Source organism: Falco naumanni, chromosome 3, assembly GCF_017639655.2.
Source record: "Falco naumanni isolate bFalNau1 chromosome 3, bFalNau1.pat, whole genome shotgun sequence".
Taxonomy (NCBI): Eukaryota; Metazoa; Chordata; class Aves; order Falconiformes; family Falconidae; genus Falco; species Falco naumanni.
Window position 1 is genome coordinate 97,570,646 of NC_054056.1, and position 22,561 is coordinate 97,593,206.

The window sequence follows — 22,561 nt, forward strand, 5'->3', positions numbered from 1 at the left end:
CTGACCATCGTCACAGTAAAAAAAAAAAAAAAAAAAAAGTGTTTTCTTGTGTTTAGATGTAATTTCATGTTTTTCAATTTGTGCTCATTGCATATTGTCCAACAGACATAGGTGTTCTGTGTGGTGAAAGCCTCTGAGGTTTTACCATTAATTGGAACAGAACAATGTTTTAATATTTGAATTCTCAAGACCACCCTTCTTGAAATATGTCATAGCAGTTCAACCACACTGTAATCCAAAATGTTACTATTTTAGCCAGATTTGTAACAGATAGCCAGATGTTTTACCAGCAGTGAAAAAGAATAACTTTTTTTGCATAGTCTGCTGCTACCTGGAATGGTTATTACTGAGTTGAGCTGTGAATGACAGCCAGCCAGCCCATCTCTACAAGGTTTGGGAGATGAACATTACTGTGGCTCACCTAGGTCTCCTTTCATGCAGTGGTGCTCACAACTCTACTTTGCAGACTCTTGAAGGTGCAAAATGAGTAAGTCTGGGACAGTCTTAATCTTAAGTCTTAATAACTCTACATGAAACTTCAGTAATTCCACAGGCTCTGAGAGACAGCTCCAATGGTAAGCTCAGCTCATTCAGTAAACTATCCCAAGTGCACCCATGACACCAAAAGCAAGAAGAAAGACCAGAACTTTTGGCAGAAATGCTGAATGGCACCAGCTGATCAGCCCTTCTCAAATTACGATGCTCACAGAGATTTAAATACAAGTACATCTCTGTTACTTTAAACAGGCAAGCCTTTAGAAGTTATTGACACAACTCTTGCCCAAGATTCCCTTCTTTATCTACATGTCTTTGGAAGTTTATCAGTACTTTGCAGCTTGCAGATCTAGATTTCGAATCTTTGCACTAAGCATTCTAATGGAAGTCAAAAAGTGAGATGAGAAAGGCTATCAAAGCAAGCAAAATAGTTCCCACTATCCTCAAGAAGATGTGGACACAAGCAGGAGGAATTCAGGATGCATCTTTGCAGAAGTTCACCAAGAACATGAATATGTAGAAATTTTTATGCTCCTGTTTATTCAATTACAGAAACTGTAGGATTCAGCACAGTGTCTTCACACAAATCTAAGACTAGTGTTAATTAAGCAGTTTGGGCCTTTTTGCGAGGGCATTTGCTACAACACATTTTCTATCGCTTTTAATATTGCATAGATGAATCACATCCAAAAGAAGGAACAACTTCTAAAATTCTGAAATTAAAAGGCTTGTAACTGGAGTGGATGTTATATATCTTCCTTAATGTTCCTTATCCTCTCCATTCTTTCCTGGGAAAGCAGGCACAGATTTTATGCCAAATTCACCTATAACACCACTGTGATTCAGATTTAATGCACAACAAAACCCATTACCAGCTATCCCAAATGAATAATTTCCTGATGATTATAAATCTTTCAGAGGTTTAGCAAGATGCAGTGATAATGCATTTCAGGATTAAGTATGGTTCACTATGCAAACAACATAAATTATGAATGATATCCAAATCTACTTTGTTAATACTTCAAGAGATGAAGATGACTTAGATCCATATAACAATGCCTTAGGCTGTTATAGAAAGACAAGCTATGTTGTATTTCACATTTTGAAGCATAGAAAAGAAAGATGATGTGATGTTGCTTGAGTAGCAGAAAAACACTGGAGCTTGGGAACAGTCTAAAACCATCCCAGGGTTCATTCTCAGTGCTATCCCACTCTGACATTTCCTGAATTATCTAAATATTTGTGTGAGTGTTACTTCTGAGATTCAGCATGTTCCAAGAAAACAATCCTGGAAACAGATAAATTTCCAGCAAAATGACAGGCATTTTGAAGGTGCACACTGACTGATGTAGTTGCCTACAAAAATGTAGCACAGGACACAGTCTGTAAAAGATAGTGGTGGGCTGGATTTTTGTCTCCCATGTCTGGTTCCTGCTATGTAGTCATTATGACATGACATTTCAGATAAATATGAGTAGAGATTATCTCCATAAATCAGTAAGGGCTTCTGGTAGACAGAAATATATTATGTACAACTCCTTTTGCGCTGTAGCTTGAGATATCCAGCTGTATGCAGAACTAGGTTATGTATGACAAGGACACATTGCTGTTATTCTCCTCCCACATCCCACTTCCCTTCTACTGCTCCCCTGTTACTCCTTGCATGTTTTGCTACATGATGATGCCTCCTCTTTGCACAAGGGCTAGATCTTCCTGACTTAGTCACCAGAAATTCAAGCGCAAGTAGGTCATGGAGAAGAGACTGGATCTACCTGAAGCCAAGAGATAGCAATGGGAAAGAATTACATTAATCCCTGTGGCCAACAGTGATAAAGATGAACCCCAGCTGTCCCCTGGCACGCTCTCCATTCAAGCATGTCTCTCACCTATGTTGGCTCTCACATTGACTACCATGTGGTTTTTGACAACCTTCCACCAAAAAAGGGTGACATATTTGGCAGGAGAAACATGGAAGTACTCTGTAAATCAGACCTAGTTGCTGTTCTCAGAGTTCTGATGGATCTCAGGAGCAATACGCTTGAAGTATTGAGACAAGTTTTCCAACCTCACAGATCAATCAGTGCAGAGGTATCCAGAGCTACAGAATGGCCTGCCTACAAGAATACCTAAATACCTAAACTAAGTCTGTTCAAAGATTTGAAATCATACCATCAACTAAAATGAAGATGACTTCTGACTATTACTGCAAAAGGCTAATGACTTGATATTATAGGTAAATCTAAGTGTAACCATAGAAAACAATGAAGTAATTTATTGAAACGTGCATAACAGTTTTCCATGTGTATAGGACTCTTCAGCAGAAAAAAAAATTCTTTATCCACATTTTGCTAAGCTACATCCATATTCACATACAAAATGGCTGCGGTAGCCACGGCTGCAGGTTTGACTGCCATTTGCACATTCACCACACTCTGCCTGCATTAGGTTCCTTGCTTTTAATGGAACGGAAAACAAAACTAGATAAAAAACATTATCTATCATCCATTATGCAGAGCAACGGGAGACTGGGAACACTCAACTAACACAGTGCTATGAACTGAGCTGAAGAACTTGCAGGGATAGTGGTAAGTCAGATTTAATCAGCCTTTTCAATGACCGAGCCAGTGAGGAGGTTTTGTAACAGATTCTCTACTGTTTCTGGATTAAATGTGGTGCTGTCAAATCTGAGCTGGCTCCTTATGGAAGTATCTAAATTGCTTCCAGAGGTAAAATGACTCTGGAAACAGTATAGCCAGGAGGTACCTGACCTCATAAACCATGCTGCTGGGTCTGTCCAGGGTCAAAACCCTCTCTGTCTCCATGATTAATTAAATAACAGCACAAATATCCTGACCATCTGTAATCAAGAGCTGCCTGCACATGAATCGCAAAAATATTTTATATCTACTCATTAAAACATGTATAACATATATATATAATTTATATATATAAAACAGTCAATGACACACCAGGATATTTAGTCTTGGACGTGTGACAAGCAGGTGATGTTTCAGTTGATGGCCTGAGGTGGCCCATTTGCCTGAGGCACTGGGAGACAGGCTCTTGATTCAGCCAATGCAGCAGGGCTCTAAATCTGCCTAACCCCCACATGCAGGCTGCCTGTTATCTTGCCTTAGTTTGACATGTTGCATCCCAGAGCTATCACAGCCTGGCAGTGTGAACTTTAGGCAGGATCCAACAATAAATCTAACAGCATCAGCAGACTATAATTCTTTGCTTTGATGGTAAGAGTCATTTATCTTTGGCCAGTGAAATATGTGTGCAATTATCATGAAAGAGGATAAAATCCATTTCAGTTATTTGACATCACCATTGAGCCTCACAAAAGAAAGTGAAGACATCAATTAATTATATTTCCATGAAAACACTAATACTGATAGTGTTTTCAAATTTTGCAGGTGGCTCCACAGAAAGAACCCAGCTATTTATTTTTTTTTATTTGCTATCAGCATTAATGGTATCACAGTCAGCACAACAATGTATGTAGACACCTACAGATGTACTATTTAATTAGAAAGTGTAATTGAAGAAATGAAAGAAACTACACTATACTCACCGGGCTTTACAAGGCTTGCTTTTGTCTCCTTCTTATATCGAGCCAGCTGTGGGTTCCCTTCACTCATTGTCCCTGGACTGAATTTCTTCCTGGAGAAGTCTCCATCACTACCATTGCAAAAACTGATGGGGCTGTTTCCAGCATCAGAAGGAGTCTTAACTGGAGATACTGACTGGCTACTAGGGCAGCCAGTGTCATCTGAAAAGATAAGGGAAAACATCAAACTTTCTAACTAATAAAAACATGAACGTTAGCAGAATTAAAAAAAAAAAAAAAGTGTTTGGACTGCAACTGTTTACAGTCAGTTGCCTGATAGGCACAACCTTGGCTCTGAAACCTGGTGAAAAGTTACTAGTTTCTCCCATTTTGTGAAGAAGTCCCAAATACCTTCTGGCAGACTAAAATGGCAAGCGCTTGTTTCACTAAGTCTGACAAAATACAAAAGCGGGGGCTACATAATGAAAACTCAGATCTAGAATAAATTCTGGCTTAGCTAGGCTAGGGAACATTACAGCATGAAGGATTGCATATAAGACAGAAAGATGGCTTGTGTAGTGCACACGAGATGAAAAGCAAGCATGGGCCTCGTGCTCTCCTTCCAGATATATTTTTATCTGAACAAAAAGAGAACGACCTACAGTCCATACGCACAAAGTCAGGACTGCCATTTAACTGGAATTAATAAAGGTTTCTCAAAATTGTTTTTCCTTTTAAAGCAACCACAATCACAGAGCTCTTCCATTCTTGACAAGTGGCTGTGAGGTACCTCGTTCTGAAGAGGGTGTGTTATGCACAGACTGCTTTTGTTTAAAGCCAAATTCCTCTGAGGCCACACCAGCGCTTCATGGCATCAGCAGTCACCTCGGGAACAGACCTGCGTTCCTGGCCTCCAGGAATACAAACACTCCAGCTCTTAACAATTAAATGCAAAGCAAGAAGTCTGAGACCAGGTGCAATCCACATATTAAGCATCCCCTTCATCTAGTCACATCTCCTGTAATCTTGAGTAATCACAGCTCCCCTAAAAGTCATGGTGGTTTTAGAGATACACAACAAAACCAAACAGGCTAATCTGACACGGGGAAACCTCGAATATTTACTCTCCTGGAGAAATGTAATTGTTTGCTCTTTCCCAGGACAAAATGAAAATTGCCATCTTCATTATGCAATTGCCCTCTTCTCCCAGTGCATTATCTTTACCTAACACGAAACTCAGAGGTACCTGTAACTGAGCCAAATAATTTGCATGACCATATTGCACTTACCGCTTCCACCCTGTTTGTAATACACGTCAGGTCTGATCCTGCAATGAGCTTTGCATGGGCAGATTGTTTAAAAAGTCAGTATGTGACTGTGCATTTATGAGACAAAAGGGGTACCCCACAACTATCTAACCCCCTACCCACCTGCCTGCCTTCTGCAGGAAAGAGAAGCTTTTGCTAGTGTTAACTACTGCTCCCCCAGTACAGTAGAAGAACCTCATGCTTTTCTGTGAACCAGTTTTCCTTCATGCCTGGCCAATTACTCTGCCCTCACCTATTTGTTCCGATGTTCTGCTTCTCATTTCTCCATGTCCTGCCTCCAATGCTGAGCAAAGTACCTCTAGGTGTTGACTGTCCAAGGCATGTTACATGCATTAGCACTTAACAGCAGCCTGAAGTGCTGCTGCCCAGGCTCCTGCGAAGTGCCAGACATGATGCCAAGCCGCGAGGGCAGCCTAGCCTTCTGCCAGAATTACCTCCCAAGGCACAAAGGGCAGTAATGGTGCAAATAACCTAATCCAGTTTAATCATATTTCATTCCTTCAGATCAGCTCAAGTAATCCTACAAGCCTTTTGCCATCACACTGCTGCCTTCTGCAACGCAGAATTAGTCCCTAGAAATATACCAGGAAAGCGAAACCCACTAATAAGTTTTTCAGCCCATCCCCACATTCATCCTGACTAAAGCAGGATTGTTGTTCACATGATTTTAGTTTACTTTTTGTCCTTTCCATTTCCATCAACATTGCAATATAACTCAAGGCACAGAAGAGAGAAGGCAGCAATTTCCTCCCAGACCAGCGCCCCTTTCCTTTTCTCAGGGGTTCAGAGTCTGTTCTGCAGGGCGAGTGAATGCTACCTACAGGGCAGTGGATCTGCACAGCTGAGTCAGTTACTGAATTGCATTTAAGCAGCTCCTTCAGCTATATCCAAAGCATCTTCTCTTTGGAAGCACACAAACATTTATAATCAAATATATTCAGGAAAAAGTTAAGGTTCATGCAGTTTACTTTTAATTGTTTAGATGTTTCTCTATGTGGCATTCATTTCAAAACATTGTGGTTTTTGTTTTTGTTTTTTTTAAAAAAAAGAAAAGAAACAACCATTTACTCTGTCTCTCCACCAATAAAATCATTGTAAGATCTGCACAGGTTTTGCACACCTCACAGATGTGTTTTATATGGGAGATTTTATGTAAAAATAACTCCCAAAACTATAGAGGTGCTACCTGGAAGAACCTCAGGAGCTGATAGAACCTCTAAACAAGGAAAGAACTAAACTAAAAGCGTTAAGAATTAGGGCATTAAAAAACCCAAAAACTCACTGCAATAAGGGAATAGGCTAGCTAGAGAAAGCATACAAAAATAGCATTTAAAAAATACTTTAATTACCATCCCCGCACCATTACCTCTGATACCACACTGGTGACACTATATGATCAGTTTATGTCATATCTACATATCCTCATGTCATCCCTTAAGGACTTCAGCTTTCATTGCAATGGGGCATTTATTAAAGGAACAAATGAGCCTGACACAAAGAAGAACAGCTGTTCTCCACTCATATCCCCTGTGACCTTTAGACACACCAATAACCAGGTAAGCATTCCCACTCGAGCTGAAGTAAATTAATGATTTTATTGTACTCTCTCTCCTCTATTCGTTTGTTATTTTTAATGTAATGTATAACTTCTACTCCTTCTACCTAGTATTAGCCAGAAATGTGAACAAAATTATAAATTTTCCAAATCTAGGGCAAGCTGCAGAGAAACATTTTTCTGTGTCAGCCTTTTGAAGTCAAAATGTTTACTACCACAGAGCAGAACAGCTGCATACAAAATACTGGTGCTCATGACCAAATGCAAACAAAGCTTTGCTGTACACTGAGGGGATCCACCTCCCACCAGATCTGCAACTCACTGTTCTGGCACAAGGAGAAGTCCTGGTGAGCACTGAGGTTCCATCCAACTGCTCAGTGCAAACCAAATTGCTTGCACTTATCTTCATTCTTCCCTGCTACCGAAGCCTTAACATGCTATTTAATTGTATTTAATTTTGCAGGTGAACTACCCACAGATGAGCAGCACACCACCCTGTGGACCCTGACTGCACATCCAGGGGATGCCCCCTCCATCCCACAGACAGCCCGACTGTCTGCCCCGCTCACTGCTGCAGCAACCACCTCTGCATCTCACTCACCAGAGGAAGGATGCCTTTGCGGCAGCTGGGCTCAGTATTTCCTGCAGACCTGCAGGCTCCTCCAAAAACCTGCTGACAGCTCTGACAGAAGGAGGTGACCTTCATCTGCCCAGAAATGGGCCACGATAAGGAATCTATCTCCAAAGTAGGCAATGGGGTAGCCGGAGCAGATGAGCCCACAATGGGATTCACTTTCTGCTGGAGACGTGGTGTGAATGTAGTTTTCAGCAAGGTCAGTTAAGGATTCAGTCCTGTAACTCAGCAAGAGTTTTGCCCCAGTAAGGATTTCAGGTCCAGACTTCTCAGGAATATAGACAGACCTGATTCAGCTTCTCAGGCACGTGAGCATCAGGGAGATGGAAGAGAGAAAGCTGGCAAATAGCTGTGAATGCCCATACTACTGATGTCATCTGTATTATTTACTTGCACAAGAGGGAAAAACGTAAATTTATTACACACAACTTTCACTGCTTTCTTAGCCATATTCATGGTGTCTTTTATCACATTGGCTGCCTCAGAGTGTTCTGGGAGTAGGTTTTCCCTTTGAACATCAGCCGGATTTCATCACTGAAGCTCTGTGTCCAGCCCCTCTCCCAGACCAGGCGTGCCTGCCAAGTTTCAAAGCCGAGCACGGGGCAGGCTCTCCTTGAACAAACAACTGGGAAAGCTGCTCAGAGCACTCTGACATCTGCATGCACTAACCAGCTTTCAAATAGTAAAGTATAAACAACAGTGTTAAAGATAGTAATACTCTTAACAACTGACAAAAACGTTGTTCTCGTAGACTTTAAGGCCATACATTGTGACTTGATTTTCTCTCATTTTCTGGGCACGGAGGCTTTAAAAGTTTCACTGGAACATGTCTCAGAACCTCCTTTAGAAAAATACTGCCTTTTCCTAAAGGCTTCAAGAAATACCAAATATACAACCTCCTTATATAGTGAATCAAAATAATTAATGATGCTCTTGCTGAGGAACTGCTGACTTATTTATACTTTCCCTCCCAGCTGCCAGATTGAGCTATGCACTTTTATGAATCTGAACTGTCCACCCCCACCACCTGACCCCTATTCCACTGTCCCACTTCCATTTCTTAAGGTTCCCCTGACCAACGTTCAGGCTGTACATACTCTGCATTTCTACTAACAAATGTGGATTCCAGAATTAAACATGGACCTCTAATGAACTTTTAAATATTCAGTGTACCAAGGCAAAACAAGTTTCCTGACTTTTACCTGAAGGTTCCCTTTCTATTCATCCCAGGATCTGTCAGTCTGGGTAACCATGGCTTTGCCAGGATGGTGCACTGTGAGCTGGTTATTGATGGTGAGGGTACCACCAAGGGCATTTCAGATTTTTTTTTTTTAGGAGAACCTCCCAATCTGCCCATCCGCTCCACATTTTTTAACCCCCTACATGTTTCTTTGGTCTTCTTTTCATCACCAGTCTTGTAGCACAGGGGTGTTTTATGTATTAATGAAAGTTGCTGACAGACATGAAAGGGAATACATCATCTAGCTTCCACCTGTAAGGCTCTTGCTGTATTAAATGGAGAGAAAGAAGCTCCCCTGGAAAGTGAGTCAGAACGACAACCTAATTCAGGCTAAGTCATCCCACTCCTCTGAGTCACTGTCTGGAGGATCTCACCTCTCTCCATGGATAAGCACAACCACCGTTCTGATTTGGACAGCTGAAGCAGTGAGGTGTAAGGGCTCTCCACCCAGTCAGAAAACATTGCTGATAGGAGATCCACAGTATCGTTCTGGAACAGCCAGGTAACACCATAAAAGCAGCAGGATGAAACCTAATGGTACAAAATGAGTAGTACACATAGAAAGGCAGAAGTGGAGCATATTCACACCCACACCATGAGGCTTTCAACAGGTAGGAGTCCAACTCCTACCTCATCACGACACTGACTGGCCCTCTGGAGGTACCCTCACCTGCCCAGCAATGATTTAGGGAGCACAGCTTAAAGCAAGAATGTGAATATTCTCCTCAGCTCCTGTTTGTACTAAACAATTTCATTTTTACTGCAGCCATTCCAATAGCTGATTTTATGTAGTTTATGAGGTTAGTAATTTGCTATTATCAATTTGTCGCCTGAAAACCTGCAAAATCACACAGACTGCGGAAAAAAGTAATCATTAGTTAACTTTAGTAAAAGTGGAGTCCTAAAAGTGCTACTGGTTTAGGTCCTTTTGATGAACTCTAAACTCATTTTACAGCTATTTTAAGATTGGTTTGGGTTGGTATTCAATAAAATTCATGAGAATATTATGTGCTTATGAGGCAAGTGTCTTACCAGGAGTTAAGCACACTAAACCAGAGCAGAAGAGCAACAAAAACTATAGCCCTGTCAGGAAAAGAGAGGAGGCATACTTATACAAAATCCCGCTAAGCAAATTAATTCCACATTTAATCTCCATGTCTCTGCAGACAGAACTCGAATTAACTACGCTCCATTTTGCCTGTGAATGAAGGCAGGCTGGCAGCTCCACCGCTCCCCGAGGTCACCTAGAGATGCTGTGCAAACTCTTGTCCCTGAAGGTTTTCTAGACTCGGATAGAGAAAGCCATGGCTGATGTGACAGTGCTGGAAACAGTCGTGCTTCAAACAGGAGGCTGCATGAAATGATCTCCAAAGGTCCTGCACAACCGACATGCTTAAAGATCATACTTTTCTTTTACATTTTTTAGATATTCCACAGCTGGGAACCACCCTGTTTTCCCCAGTCAGTCTTTCAAACTGGAACTATTGATTTTAATGTTGTAGTCATAAAATCTAACCAAGTAGCGAGGTAAGCAAAATCAAAACTAAACATCTTCAACTCCTTTTGTTCGTTGCTGAGGTTCCTATCATTAATGTACAGGTAACTTTTACACCTGCTCCTCACCAGCCCCTATGACCTTGCTTCCATCACACTCCACAGGCTGACCACTAACTGTCACTACTGAAAATTTAGTATGGAAGTTGCTCACTGAATTCAGTAAGAGGTCTTCTGCTCATCCACAGCATGGTATGAATGGTGACAGCTCAGATTAGGTAGAAGAGGGAGGGGAAGAAGAAAAAAGATGCACTGGTCCACTCCTACGGTTCAGGCATCTTTTACAATGCAGTATTTCTCATCAACATGTCCTTAAAGGTATCTGCTCTTGACATCTGACTGAACAACAGCTAAGCTACATTGAAGCACCAAATTTTAATTGACTTTGGCAGCAAATCTACTAATCTTCCTTCTATTTGAACATCTCACTAACAAGCAGGACCAACATGAGTTCTGGGAAACCATCTGTAAAAAGAACTATGTCATTGTGGCTTACTGGCTTTGTCATTACGTGTATCGCACCGCTAATGGTATTAGTATTGTAGAACAATTGCATAAAGGCTTACTAGCAAAAATATCAGCAAAAATAATACCGTTACTAGGAGAGCACTGAGAGTACTAGGAATAGCACAGCTCATAAAGCTTTGATGTCACATCACAGATAAGGGATGGGACAAGGGATTGGACAAGGGGCTTAAGATGACAAAGAACAGAACCCTATTTGAAAATTTTAAAGTAAAATTTTAATTAAAGGTGAGGACAAGAAAGTGTCTGAAAAAGAGACAAAGGAGAATCTTGTTGTTCAGTAGGGTTTTTTAAGCACTTTAGTAGGCTTCACTGTTGCTACCTCAGGTGGGAGAGCCTTGATTACATCCAGTATTAGAAATATTACCCATTTAATGTTAACATTATGTGAAATATATGTGTATATATAGATGGGTTTCTCTGTGTGTGTTTCTATGTGTTTAATTCCATTATGCAGCAAAGGAAGAAATTATAAGTATTCTATCTAATTTTGAAGTACCATTTTTGGAACTAAATACCTTCAACAGACAACACAGAAGTTTGTAGCTCTTCCTCAAATGGTACAACATATTATACTCCTTTGTTCGCATATAGCTCTGCCTCCGTGGCTGACAGCAAACCACTGTGAACCTCACAGCTTCAACAATCACTTCATAAGGTTGCACATTTTATCTTCTAATGGAAGGAAACTACATATATTCTATCATATATGCATAAATATACATATATATTTTATACATTTTTGTCTCTTTTTAAACTGTCCCCAAGCCCAGACTGGCACTTAGCATCACCACAGAACCCACTCACTATATTTGGTGATAGATACACATCAAAACACTCTTCCAAAATTTCAAGGACATATATTAATCCTTTAAATGTAGGGTTAAAACAAGTCATGTAGAATTTCTTTTAAAACATCAAGATTATCTTTTAATACAAAATAAATCAAAGACTTCTGATTAAAGTTTCATTCCTGCTACACATTGTGACACTCTTCAATATGCATGACAATATTCAACTTGATAGAAAATTGCATGAAAAGCACTTAAATCCAAAAGTATTAGATTACACATTGGTGGCGAAGAAATGACACAATATAGTTTAGAATTCAGTCCATAGTACACAGCAAGCTGCAATAAACAGGGCACTAGAAAGGATGAAGTACTGCCTGTTCTCAGGACACCATCCAAAATGTGCCAAAGAGAACGGGAACTCTTCTGCTGACCTCAGGAGGCTCTAGGTCAGGCTTTAAAGGTTCACAGTGCTGACAGATACATAAAAAGGTGACAACAAACATTCAAAAGGTCAAATAGTTTGGCTTCCAGATGTTGTTGTGCGGCACAGGAACAAAAGGATTGTTACTTACCAAGAGGGAATAAATAGTGAAGTTGAAAAGGACACAGTGAAAGTCCCAAAACTGAGGAATGAGTAAACTTTGCTCATTAGTACCTAGGTGCTTTTCTCATTTCCGTGTTTGGAACAGATCTCTGCACCACAGAAACAGAACTGGTGGTTAACAATATGAAGCAATAATAAATTATTGCACATAAGGCAGCCCAGCAGGAAATTCTCCAGGGAAGCAGCAGTGAGAAAAGGAAGCGTGTCACCAGTGTCACCCTTATGCAAAGGCCATAGATGCATTTTTGAAAGCAGATTTTGTTTCAGCGTTTCTGTAAATTAACATCACAGTGATTACTCGACTGCCTTAGAGAGTGCTGCAAACAAGTGCACTGGAAAAGACCTCCTGAAGTTTTAAAAAATGGCAAAAGGCTGTGAAAAGCATAGCATCAAGGACTGCAGGAAAGAGAAGCTAACTTTCAGCATCACATATTTGAGCACTTTTAAGATATCTCTTTGATTCATTAATGCAGACTAAAAAAATACAAATAAACCAGTAAGGAACTACTTAAACAAAATACTTCTTCATATAACAAGAAAGAAGAATGGAAGAACTCTCTGTTTCCATAATAATACATATATATGTACATACATGTATATGCACACACGCACACACAGATAATAGGAGTAATTATTTTCAGTAATTTACATTCACTCTCTGGCCTCAATCTGTTGACTTGTTAAAATACTGAAAATACGTTTTCCTCTATCTTTTTCCATTCAGAAATAGATATTTAAGTAGACACGCTTCAATAGTGTAGCCTCCAAGGCTAACTGATTTACAATACAAACTACTTCAATGCTCTAGTGAAGAAATTATTTACCCGAGTGTGAAAAGGTGCAGCTTTTTGTCCAGTAACACCCGTACAACCCTTTTCTTCTTGTCTGTGGCTAGCAATACGAGCCACACATTCACATGGACTTTAATAAGCCTGCCTAAAGCCTACATGCTTTTTTTGATACATGCACTACGAACTCAGCCCCACCATCCATGGACAGCTGGGCCAACTGGAAAACAATCTCTGAGTTCAAGGGGACTGTGCACAGGGGCAAGTGAGTGGGGAACAGTAACATTGAGACTCCTGCTGCAGGGTCCATATGCCAGGGCTTTACAGTGCAGCCGCAGTACGGTGGCACACGAGTGTTGGCCTCTTCTCCCAAGTAACAAGCAACAGGACAAGAGGAAGCAGCCTCAAATTCTGCCAGGGAGGGTTAGATTGCATATTAGGAAAAATTTTGTCAAGCACTGGAACAGGCTGCCCAGGGAAGTGGTTGAGTCAGTGTTCCTGGAGGTATTTAAAAGACACACAGATGTGGCACTTAGGGACATGGTTTAGTGGCAGACTTGGCAGTGCTGGGTTAATGGTTGGACTCTATGATCTTAAAGGTCTTTTCCAACCTAAATGTTTTTATGATTCCATGATTGTATATTTATTGTGTCATGCATTTAAACAACAAGATTTTAAAAAAATCTTTTTTACTGTTTTAAAAGAGAAGTTTACAAAATAAGCATTGAACCCAGATCTTGACATTCGAAAGGAAAAGCAAAAAAAGAAGCTTCAACTCCTATTTTTGAAAACTTTGTTGAAGTGAGTCACAATCATTCATGTACAGAGACACTACTGGTTTTCAGTGGCCCATAGTACTATGCATTCTAGTTAAAGAGGTGATTTGCAGGTAAACCTGAGGAAGGAGAAATTGTTTGCTAAGGGCATGAAACAGGTCCTCTGGCTCACAGAGTCTTTTGCTGAATCAATTATTAAATGCCCAAGTGCTTCCTGCAAAGCTGCATCTCAGTTAACAAAGTGCCGCTGCATTACCTGCAGAAATTCAGGCAGCTGGCCCTTGAAGAAAGGCTGAAGGAAAGCTTGGGCATCATTATAAAGGGGGCAATAATTTCCTATTCATAAGGAGAAATTTAAAAAGCTATTCAGAGGCAGAAACCAGAAAAAAGTAAAAACCAAATTAACTTCCTTTTAAAATGTAAAGTTAACTGACTGTTACTGAGCTTAGCATGGCCAGGCTGCCTTCGACCCAATATACAACTAGCTTGGTATCAAAGGACATGCACACAAAAATCAAGGATAATGCCCCACCCTAAGTATCTTCTTTCTTACAAGGCAAACCCTGTAAATGGACTTACCAAAGGCAGCCCAGCAGCCACTCTGCCAGGGACCCCTGAGCAGATGATTTGTTCACGATGTTTAAGATTGCACTATCCACCCAACTGACAAGGTAAGTGTGTGCAGCCACTTCACAACCAAGTGCAACTTATGAGGAAAACACGCATGATTCGTGCAAACACTCAGTAGCAGTTGAGCCAGACGAAGTTTCTGGGAGAATGCTTTTTCATCGTTTGACATCACACGAGTTCCGTGGCTGACATCCAAGCCAAAGAAGGGCAGTGGCTGAAGGAAGAGAAGTGTTCCCATAACAAATGACAAACAGGACCCCAGATGCGGTAAGATTTTTAAGGAAGGGTTGTGCATGGTGAATACTGACACAAAGGCTCAGCTTGCCTACACAACATCCAGAGAGCATTCACGTTCACTTGGCAGAAACAAAGCGTATTAAAAACACATTTCATCAGGAATATCACAGGCAAAACTAACAGTCTCGCCATGTTTCATATGGACTTACAAAGCAAAACTGACAAAGTCAATTGCAAATAACTGACCAGCCTCATCAAGTGAGTCTGATGAAATCACATAAGACAAAGAAGGAGCTGATCGCATAAATTTAAAACTTAGCCAGAACTAACAACTTCTTTAAAAGAAATTAAGCATTAAGACACAGGGCCTCTTATCTGTTGCCAAGTGGTATTTTTTGCTGTTGCCACCATGCTCACAGCAATGCCATGGTTCCCAAAGGCTCCCCCTACCTAAACCAACATTAATGATACCTAGAAGACCCTGCTGCTCTCATTTAGAGTGCAAGAAGAAACCCAAGCTTTCACTTATATGTTGTGACCGTTGTAAGCACACAGAGAAAATGGACAACCTCAGAAGCTCTAGGGAATCAACCAGGAAATACTTATTTAAATGGATGAGGAAACGAGGAAATAATTTCTGCTGGGGGAAAAATAAATCCACCCATTATGACCACTTGGTGTCAATGATAAAGGAAGACAGGTAGAGAGCAACTTGTCAAGAGAAAGGTAAAGAGGAAAGGAATTATTCCAGGGGTCAGTTCACACTGTCTGCTGCTTATCAAGAACCTTTTGGAGTTTAATGCTACAAAGAAGTTACAAAAAATACATTTATCCAAACACTCATGAGCTTTTTCATACTGCATCACACTACTATTAATACTATTCATCTGCTCATCCTTTCCAAATTTATTGCTAATTTTAAATCCACTTTCTGCACATGCCAATTCTCAATTAAGATGAAGCACCAGGAGAGTCGTTAGGGGCTGCAGCCCCTCCACTCACCTCTCCACACAGTTCTTTGCCAACCCCTCCCCAGAAACAGGAACCTGCAGCCACTGGGGAATTTCAATCTAAGATTCAATTTTATCTATGATAAAGAAGGATCGTAATTAGAAGAAAGGGAAGCAATGTCAGGGAATGAGGAAGTCAAGTCAGTGACTGTTGTCATACCTGCAGCACAGTGAAAAACCCATTGAACCTATCAACAACAAACGCACATACTGGGATGGAGGGCAGTGCCTTGGCTGATCCTTGGCTGCATAAGGTTTGATGACTCCCAGCGGTTCAACTGAGTAGCGCATACCTGTATGGGTGCTGCAGGCAGCTGGAGAAGCACAAAGCTCTCAGTATGGGAAAAAATCAAACTAAATCAACGCAGCATTCATGGAAGAATAACTGATGAGTAAAGGAAATAAAAACACAAGAAGTTGTGCATAAGAGGCAGGTTAAGAGACCACCATCACTCTCTTGAATATCTCTGTGAAAGGCACCTCAAAACTATCAAGCCGTAAGATCAGACACACCCAGAGTAAATACAAAGCTCTGCTGAGACTCAAGGCAGCTTATATATAGTGCAGTGGGACAGCAAGGGTATTTGGCAGCTCTGCGTTGAGCAGATCTGAAGAACATGGTATAAACCCAAAAGATATAAAAAGGAATGTCAGCAACCAGGATGAAAGGCTTGTCAACACACAGGGAAAAAAAAAAGTCAGGATAAAAAGGAGCCATTTGGGAGAGATCATAAAAATAATATATTTCTAGAAAACTTCAAAAGATTTTACTTCTTTGTAACACGCAAACTCAAGCAGATAAGGTAGAGTGATCCCAAAGGCATGGGAAAAAGACTTCAGCATTCTTACAACAGTATGTTGTTTGCTTAATGCTCTGCATTGTTCATTAAACAATAACCAAATAGATCATTCCGCTGTGCCTGAATTGCAAAATCCATCCAAGCAAGACTCAAACACAGCTATTGTGTTTCTCATCTAGGAAAACTGACCATTCTTGTACACAATGTCCAATAGACTGCTTTTCCTTAAAAGAATTGGAAAAAAAAATAATCTGATCCACTGTAGTGAGGACAGAGATAAATATGAGCGTTTCTGGCTGTTCCCAGGAAAATCTTTGGTAACTGGAATACTTTATGAATAAACAAAAAGGAAGTTTAGGAACGTGCTCTGATATTCACTATTACAAAAATACTTGTAATAATTCAGATTTTTAGTTAGACAATGTTATGCTCTCCAAAATGCCATTAAAAACAAATGTTTAGTCACCAAAATATCTTCCATATTACCACACACATAGAGAGCCCAAGGTGTTCATGATGCGACCCTCAGTGCTGTTATCCAAGTGCATGATGTCATACGTAGTGAAGAGTTTGAATTAAAAGGTTAGTCACCACTAGTAGGTATCTGAGTCATTCACTGCTATCTGAGGCACTTAAATTGTGCTACACTCAACACAGAACAAATATTTAATATAAAGAAATCTGGTTTCAAGTTGTCCCCGACATAAAGGCATATACTTATTTTGAAAAGCAAGTGACACTTTTGTGGTCTACAGTTGGGGAGTAGTAATTTACTTCTGATGTATCACCCAGCCGTTGCCCTCTCTGTCGAGAAGACATCATGTGCAGCTCACATCTGCCAACATGCTTCTCAGGAGTGGCCTGAATTCTCAAATAAACAGAACTCAATTCAATATGACAGTGAAAACTTCACCTGCATATTTTGTTCTGATTCATGCACAGAGATCATCGTCACAGAACCAAAAGGAACTGCAGTATCTGACCTGTGTCTGATACCCGTAATAGCAGCTCCCCTGTTCAACAGACCCTTTGATTACGGGCTTTTCAAAATGCCTCAAACCCATGCTGCAGTTTTTAAGGCAAATCTTTCTTTTTAAGGCAACTCTTGTGCTGCAGTAAAACCACCAGCTTTTTAGCAGCGGATAGCTGAACTTGAAATGGAAACATCTGGTGTCGCTTACGGACATGTATTAAAAGAACAGATACTGGATTTCCCTGGAAAAATCAATGGTTGCCCTTCTTCATCTGCAAAGCAGGATGCTGACGCAAGCCCAATACAGGGATGCTGCGTCCGGGGGCTGACCGCGGAGCCTCAGGGCTCGGCGTGGTGGGACCCCCCCCCATGACCCCCAGGGGCAGGGCTGGGCCGGGGGAGATATCTGTCTGCCATACCTGAGCAGAAGCTGTTACTGCTGACGGTCCTGGCGGAACCCCCGGAGGAACTGGGCGGGTTGAATTCCCGGCTCTCCTCCTCCGAAAAGGGCGACTCGGAAGCGGGGGATACCTTCTGCTGCGGCCGCAGGACCAGGCGGGGGATGCGGCTGCGGGACACCTCCTTCTCCAGCTGCGTCTTCTGCTCCTGCTCGGGAAGGGGCACCTTGATGTTAAGGCCCCCTCGGATGCGCCCTCCTCCTTCCACCTTCGAGGCAGGGGCAGGCAAACCCCGGTCCCCCCCCCCCCGCCCCTCCAGGGGCGGGGGGGGGAGCCGGGGTTTGCCTGCCCTCCTCGGTCCCCGCAGCCATCCCTGCCGCCCCCCTCCATCCCCATCCCCTCACCTTGCTGCTCTCCCGCAGGGGCCCCATGGCTCCTCAGTCGCCGCGCAGCCGAGGAGGGGCACCTGGCATGGGCCGGAGGGATGCGCTACGCCCGCCTTGCTGCTGCCGCTGCTGCCGCTGCGGCGCTGGGGGTGGCGGAGCCCGGCCCGGCCCCGCCGCCGCTCCCCGCCCCGACACGTGGTGCCGCCGCCTCCGCCCGCCCCGGGGGCGCCGAGCAGGTGCGGGGACGGGGTCGCATCCTCCCGCCCCGGCTCCGCATCCCCGGGATCCGGCCGCATCCCCCCGACAACCCCCGGCGGTGGGCTGCCCCGGGGAACCAGCCCCCTGCCCCCCGGTCGCAGAAGGAGCATAAACACGCTAAAAATACGCGTGTGCGGTGTTACAGGTTTCACGCTGGGGCACCAAGCCAGGTACTGAACGGCGGACAGATGTTACCGGTGCTAATATGATGGATGTATATAGCTGTATAAATAGCAAAATGCGTCAGATGTTCTCTGCTCTTTATTACTGGATGACAGCGTTTTATGGAACATGTGGAGACCTAAAAACTTACTCGATTCTCAGGCAACACACTGCATAGTATAATTACTGTATTGCCTCCCTTACCTTTAATTGTGGTAATTGTTGTTGACTCCCCTTATTGATTAATGCACACATGCTAACCTTGTTCACCTGCTCCCCAGAGCAGGTGTGCTTATAAAGACGTGCATTTATTAGTAGGACTGTGATCTGGGCTATATGTGTATCTACGCAGTGGGTGAAACAGGCCTCTTTTCTACAAAGAGGATGATGAAATTCTCGGTATGAAGCTCATTTAAGATTCATGAACAGGAGTTCATGAGCTTGCAGGAGCTGTGCTTTCAGCAACAGTATTTTTGGGCAAAGATTTCCTTTGCATGTGTGCTTCCTGCAAAGGGCCTCAATCCCTGTTGGGAACTTCTGTTTGCTATTAGAGCATAAATATTAAATACTGTCTCAAAAATAATTAAGAGCAAATGTGTCTTTTATGAGCAGTGCAGAGAACATACCATCAGTAATAGGAAAGGTGATGCATTCACCTAGTCCTCAAAGAGGAAAGGGGACACTGGTGAGTACTGACACACTGATTGTTGCATATACAAAGACTTATAATTACTAATTTATTAACCTGGCATCAGGATTAGATCCATTACTTATGTAGAGCTCCAAGCTATGCTCTGCCAAAAGATGATACCATCCTCCCCTGGCAGTGTCAAGGCATCTATAATTCAGAGAAGTGAGATATAAGTGAGCTGAAAATAAAGCTTAAAATTCATGTATTAAAAGCTCAGTGTGCTTATAAGATATCTTCTAAGCACTGGAATACACCTTTCTGAGGCACAAAAGAGCAGAAAGAATCCTGGACCTTTCCATACTGCTCCAAGTCTGTTTCCATGGAAAATGGAAAATTGCAAATTGAACATTTTAATCACACAAATTTCCTCTTCCTTTCAGTAGATACCAGGGCACCTGAGACCGTAGGCGGCTTCTGTGAGCCACGCATTGCATGTGTGTGGTGGAAATTTCCCATGTACATTTACAAAGCTGTTGTACTGGTAGAAAGAGTGAGAAGAAGCTGTGCAGCAGTGCTGCCATTGCCATAGTAACTCAGCTCGAGAGTTGATGATGATGATCCAATTGTCGGAGCCTGCTTTATCTTTTTTCCATTTCAAGCTCAAATTTTTGCTTTGCTAAGAAACAAGATATGAAAAGTGAAGTCTTCAGGCTGCCTGAGGATTCATAATGGGATGTGATTCCCTTTCATCTCCTCTTCTCTTTGCATAGAGATTTATAGCCTTATCATAAATCATAAACCAATCATTAACTTTCAAGCAAACATTTTTTTTTTTACCCTTACAGTCCATGTATATCTTAAATATTGAGGAAATAATCCACTTTTCAGCTTATTAAAATATTTTTAATGTGCACTAGTTAATCATCAGTACTGGGAGGAACACATACTTGACATGATCATGTGATACCACTCTTACCTCCTCTTGATGTCTTTTACAAACCAGCACTATTGCTGTATTACCTATACAACTAATTTTCATAACCAGGACGTAACTCTGAACAAATCTGTATTTTTTGTGCAAAGGAAAAATATCATACATTCGTAAGGGCCTGAGAAAACCTACAGAACACAACATCTTCTTAGGCTTTTTCTTGCTCTACTCCCTCCTGAAAAATAACAGCTCTCCAGGAAGCCACAGAGGGCTGCAGATTCAGCAGAAGCGCCTGGACTCCAGGAGCTGCCAGGGGAAGCTGGGCACCAAGCCAGCCCCTTGGGTTAGACCTTATGCTTTGCTGAAAGGGGAGCAAGGTACGTGGAAGCAGTTTTTATTCCAGGCTTTGCTACTAAGATTTTCACTCAGATGGAGTGCTCCTCCAGAAAAAGTTGCAAGGGAGAGAAGGAGGGGTGAATTATAGCTGGCCATGGAGTACGTTTTGCTGTTACGTCTGCTTCTGTTCTGTGCTATCTCTGAACTTTCTCAGTGGGAGGGGAATGGGATTCTAATCCGGCAGAGTTTTGCTAGCCAGCAGTTAGTTGTGTCCTTTAGCACAGATGCAAGGAACTCAGTGCATTGTTGCTTCCACATCTGAACTGCTAAGAGAAAAGCTTCAGCTGATGTTTTTGCAAAGCTTTCTGTGCAATTTGGTTTTGTAAGTTTATTTGTTCCATCTGATGGTACATTGTTTCTAGACATCTGCAAATGCTGTTTTCCAGTTTGTTTTCTTGCAGTGTAGTATTCTTGCTCATGAGCCGTCAGAGTAACAGTGGTACGGCAATGGAGTAAAGGTCTCAGCATCCTAATTAAGGACCCAAATACCTCTGTTCGGAATCAGGCACTTCAGAAGAACAAGTGAAAAAAATACCGTATCCAGGAGAGAATCAGTTAGAGCTCAGCAGTACACACAATGGTACCTTTGCACCCTTCAGCACAAGAGGTTTATTCATACTGCCAGCAGAGACCAAATCTCAGTTGAGACCTTCTCTGTGGTACAAATACATACTGCCTTTCTGATTCCATGAATTTTCCTTCTTTTCTGTGCAGTAGTTCAGTTTCAGCAAAAAGGCTTCCACTCCTAACTCACTTTACTTTTGATCAGTCCATCAACAGAGTGGAAGAAAGCGGGACTTCTAGGAAGTCGGAGGCTGTAGTCTCCTCCCCAGGTGGCAAAAGGTGTGGAACTTGAATCTGTCATTTTCTTTTTTTTATTTTTTATTTTTTTATTTTTGGTGTAATAATTAAAAGTCTGAACAATGATTCCTGCCTTAGGTGAATGAATTCTAAATAAATAGTCACCACATGCACCTTCGCTAATTTTATGCTGTCATCTGTCATCATTTGGCAGTTCTGTATACTTGCAAAATTTGATTTTGTGGGGAAGTGGCATGGCTTCTGAACTCAGTTTATGGGCTGTAGGATGCTGGTTCAAAACCAGACTGGCTTATTGCTCAGATCAGGACTGTTCCAAGTTTTTATAACACTGAAAGCACTTGTGAACATTTGGGGTTAAAACCAGAGAGGCATTTTCTGACCTTATATTCATTGGGGTTGGGTGGCTTTCCTGCAAAATTATTTTGAATTGGGGAGTTTTGGTGCCTAAATCTGCCTAAATTCAATTTCAGGTGGCTGAATTTTTCTTTTAGGTTTGGCACTGGGCTTTCACAGGTCAGTGGAGTGCAGACAATACCTTATACTGCTTCAGGACCATAGGCCAGGTTTTGTTTTTGAATCACATCTCTCCCTGAGGTCAAAGGAAAAGCTGAATGGGGCAGAGGGCAGAGCTGGGCCCTGTAATCCTGATACTACATGATTTCATTAATGCAGGCACATAGCTGGTAATGCTTTTGTCCATGACCTATAGAGCATCTGTACTTTGCCAGCTGAGGTCTATGATGCTTTGATATTTTTTTTCCCACCTGAAACATGAGAATGATGTTGACGTTAGGTTTTCAGAGTTTGGAAATGGATAAATGTTAGGAAGCTTGTGAAAGCACATGAAGCTGGAGAAAATGAAGAAAACACTGTGAATTGTCAATATTAGAAATAATTGACGTGGAGATCTTCTTTAAACATCTACTTCGCAACCAAGTGATTAATGTACAGGTGAGCAATTACAGTGAAAAAGCATTGCCAAGTATACAGGACTGTTCATTTGCAATCATGTATATTGGTATATTAGTAAGGATAGGACAGATAGAAATGGTGGAGAAATTGGAACTTGGAGAATTATAAG

At 41.8% G+C, this 22,561-nt stretch overlaps 1 protein-coding gene across 3 annotated transcripts in view; it reads right to left on the bottom strand.

Moving 5' to 3' along the window:
* SYBU (syntabulin) overlaps nucleotides 1–18,457 on the bottom strand; it is a 41,653-nt gene extending 23,196 nt beyond the window's left edge. The window contains exons 1-3 of one of the 3 annotated variants that reach the window (XM_040586269.1): nucleotides 18,299–18,457; nucleotides 17,916–18,102; nucleotides 4,073–4,270 (exon numbers count right to left, since the gene is read on the bottom strand). In XM_040586269.1, the coding sequence (XP_040442203.1) occupies nucleotides 4,073–4,270; nucleotides 17,916–18,102; nucleotides 18,299–18,325 (412 nt within the window). In that variant the 5' untranslated portion in view covers nucleotides 18,326–18,457. The remainder of the gene's footprint in view (nucleotides 1–4,072; nucleotides 4,271–17,915; nucleotides 18,103–18,298) is intronic. The other 2 variants (XM_040586271.1, XM_040586270.1) reach the window with 2 other exon arrangements.
* Nucleotides 18,458–22,561: the final 4,104 nt, after the last annotated feature.